We start from the raw sequence: 4,095 nt of genomic DNA, 5'->3' as shown, positions 1-4,095 counted from the left end.
ATTTAGGTTTAACACTATAATTTATAATCTTTAACTATTTATAAAACAGCCTCTTGATTTTTTTCAAGTTTAACTGAAATTTTGATTTAAGTTAATTATTTAATATTATACTGAAATTAATAATTTAACTATTTTGCATCAACTCATAAATTATACAAATGTTGTGACTTTAAATTGATAATTGGTCACATATGACAACATATTTAAACTAATAAGTTAACTATAATATGTTAAAAAGTTAAAGTCATAATTTTATAAATAGAAATATAATATGAGATTTTAATATTGTAGTTTAATCAATCGTTTGAATGATTTCTACCCGCGAGTTACACATGAATAAAATTAAATATAATATATGGTTTAATGTGATTTATAGTTGATGTTACTGTTAATTAGTTTTTAAAATTTTATTTGTTTAATGTTTTAATTTCTATCATTATAACTTTTTAAAACATCAAACATTACTTTTTTTATTTTAAAGGTAACAATATAATCATTTATATAAAGTTATTTTTATCTATTGTTATTATAAGTTATTTTAAGCTATTTACTTGAAAACTTTTAACGATTATAAAAATATATTTAGGAAATATTTTAGTTAAATTGAGATTACAATTTAGTTTTTACATTTATCACTACAATTTATCACTTTTAACTATTTAAAAATATTCTTTGGTTTTTTAAGTGGAACTGAAATTTATATATAAATTGATACTATAATGTTATATTTAAATTAATAATTTAAGCATTTTGTCCAAACTGTTCAAAAGTTATAGCTTTAAACTGATAATAGTTTACACACAACAACATTTTAAATCTAATAAATTAAGTATAATATATTAAAAGTTAAAGGCATAACTTTATAAGTAGAAGTAAAAATATTATTTTAAAATTGACATTTATATTGTTTATGATTACACTTTAGGTTTGATATTTATTTAACTTTATTAACCAACTTATAATCATTATTAGAAAGACACTATAACTTGTCACTTTAACTATTTACAAAATATTTTTTTGGTTTTTAAAGTTAAGCTAAAATTTATATTTACGTTGACCCTATAATGTTATATTTAAATTAATAATTGAAGTATTTTATACAAATTGTTCCAAAATTGTATTTATAAAATGATAATGGTTTACATCTAATACTATATTAAAACGAATAAATTAAGTATAATATTTTAAATTTTAAAAAAAATATATAACTTTATAAGTAGAAGTAAATATATTATTTTAATATTGAAATTAAGTTTATATATGATTTCACTTTAGGTTTGATATTTATTTAACATTATTAACAACTTATAATTATTATTAAAAAGAAATTGAAAAGTGATGAGAGTTTTAAATGAATTTGGTAAAAGAAAAAATATATTGAAGTTTCAAATTAATATGGTGAAAAAAAAAATTTCCTTTATAATATAGTATAATATGACGATTTGAAATAAATATTTAAATACTTTGTACCAATTAATAATTAAAAAAATTATTAACCATTAATTACGCACACATGCTTAGTTTTTTTAGTTATGGGTTTGGTGCATGCTAAAAGCCAAAAAACTAATAATATAGTAATAATAACGTATTATAATATATAGTATTCAACTTATGGTTTTGATGTAGATTTTGTTTTTGAAATGTGGGTTTTGATGTAGATTTTGATTTTGAAATGTGAGGGGATGGTTTAATAAAACTGAACCATTCAATCCTTAATAATTTCAACAACCTCTAATAGTTGGCAGATCGAGAACGAAATATCATGAATAACCAATGTCATTTAAATTGTTCAAGTTAGAGATTATCATATAGTCTTAGAAATATTGAACTAATATACTATAACATATAACCAATGTCATTTTTTAAAACCTTTTTGAAATCGTAATGGTTTTAATTATTTTTTTAAAGTAAAAACATTTTTTCGTAAATCACTAAATCGCCTAAAATTAATACTCGTTATATAAATAGATCAATATTTAGTAATAAACTACTAGTATTTGGTAGTACGGCTAAATACATTGCGCCCACTACCCCTCTTCCATACTTGTATACATGTGGGAATTAAATAATATACAGTCAACAGTAATTTTATGTTTTTATAACGAATAGAAAATTGATTACTCAAGAAGTACCCTAGAAGTACGGCGAAATAGGTACAACTGCTTATACCACCACATGAAATGATGCCAACAAGTGGATCCTTCTTTTAATTCCACTTGTTATTAAATTAAAATGGAATTCATTGTCTAAAGTGTAAACGCGTTTAACAAAAATCTAGAATAATAGTTAAATGTTTAAACTAATTAACTAGGACGAAATAAACAAAACTTGTACATATAAGTCAAATTCATATATTCGGGTAATAGGTATTAATGGGTCAAAAAGTAAATTGAATTGAAAACTTATAGAAAAAGAAAGTTTTTATTTATTTATTTTATTTTTTTGGGAACTGCAAGGAAAAAAATATTATTAAGATAACCCGCAACAACGCTGGAACAGTACATAAAGGAAAATTCTATAAGCAAGACAAAATGTGTTGTATATTTATTTAGTTACGTTTCACAAAAGACAAAATGTGTTGTATATTTCCAAGACGAAAGGTACGGTTATCTGATAATGCTCTTATCAGGACTCCTTGCATTATCATTCTTCGATGCGAATCATGCAATAAGTACGCTTTGTTGTAGGAAGTGGATAAAACTACCAAAAGCATTACAATTGTTGTCGAAAAACGCCAACAATCTTTACACGTATGTCAAGGAGAACTTTGTATGTTCCTTTTTTGTTTTGTACATAATGGATTTTTTGTTCCTGAAAAAGCATCAAGTTATTCTGGTAACAAAAAAATAATTTTATAATTGTATCAAAATTATCCTGGTGACAAAAAAATATTTTTATAATTGTGTTTTAAATCTGTATACACATATTATCTTGTGAATGAACATAAGAAAATGATTTTAAGTTCTGTATACACATATTATATATCTTGTGAATGAAATTGTTATGCTGATGCTTACACTAGTACAAAACGTATTTTTTGGCACGATAAAGTTATTTTTGTTGGTGTGGTGATAGCCTAAAACTGCTCCATAAAACACTTTCGTATCAATAAATCAAGGAACCGTATTAAAAATATATTTTTTATGCGGTTTTCCAATAAATGCATTTATTGGTGCGGTTTTCCAATAATCGCACCAATAAATGTATTATTTTATTCAAAATTTTCATCGCGCTTAAGATCCCTTTCATTTATTTCATTTAAGTTTTTGTTTTCCCCCCAGGTTACTCCCTCCCAAATAGACACCTTCTTCATGCCTAGAATCCAAGAATCAAATGCACCCAATTCCCAGCCTTTATGATCTCTATTACTTTTTTTTCTGGGTGCTATTCTTTATTAATTTCACCTCTTATAAAAACTTGTTTGTGTTGCATCTTTTTATTATTGCAGGTTAGACAAGATTTATGATCTTAAAGGTATAGAAATATCATCACCACGATTTCATGCTCGATTGTGAGATTATCATCTAACAAAACATAAATCTTATTTATTCTAGTCTATTTTGCATATGTTAATCAAAAGGAATAATCATTGTCAGCTTCTACCCACATGCTCACCTTGAGACTCAAAATAGTTCATGCCACCATTGCTAATCGGTTGTCGATTGATGACAACATAGACGCCCCTGCAACCAAATTTGCCGATCTTGGTGTTGATTCTCTGGACACTGTAAGTTTTGTTTTGATTTGAAACGAATCAAAACTCAAACTACTAGTCATCAATCTATATAATAACTCATTACATATCATTGAATAGGTTGAGATTATGATGGCCTTGAAAGAAAAGTTTGGAGTATCAATTGGTGAAGGTGGAGCTTAAAACATTTCGATTGTTCAAGATGATGCTGATCTGATCGAGAAATTAAAGAAAGATGCTTAATGATTTTTTGTGTGGTTCTTTGTTTGTTAGTGTGGCTCTGTTGTAATATTTTTTGGTGTGGTTTTACTATCTTTTAGAGCAATTTTATAACCGTATCATTAAATAATGGTATTTTTTGAAGCGTTATTTGTTGGTGCAGTTCAATACCCACACCAAAA

The 4,095-nt window shown here is 25.0% G+C and overlaps 1 protein-coding gene across 1 annotated transcript; it reads left to right on the top strand.

Moving 5' to 3' along the window:
- The first annotated feature begins 2,616 nt into the window (after positions 1–2,616).
- On the top strand, positions 2,617–3,877 carry LOC111885997 (acyl carrier protein 2, chloroplastic). Its single transcript, XM_023882239.1, has 4 exons — positions 2,617–2,750; positions 3,449–3,474; positions 3,597–3,727; positions 3,815–3,877. Exons 1-4 carry the CDS (start codon positions 2,617–2,619, stop codon positions 3,875–3,877), a joined length of 354 nt encoding a protein of 117 aa, XP_023738007.1.
- Positions 3,878–4,095: the final 218 nt, after the last annotated feature.

Source organism: Lactuca sativa, chromosome 1 (assembly GCF_002870075.4).
Source record: "Lactuca sativa cultivar Salinas chromosome 1, Lsat_Salinas_v11, whole genome shotgun sequence".
Taxonomy (NCBI): Eukaryota; Viridiplantae; Streptophyta; class Magnoliopsida; order Asterales; family Asteraceae; genus Lactuca; species Lactuca sativa.
Note: the sequence above shows the minus strand (reverse complement) of the source record. Positions and strands in the feature narration are given on the sequence as shown.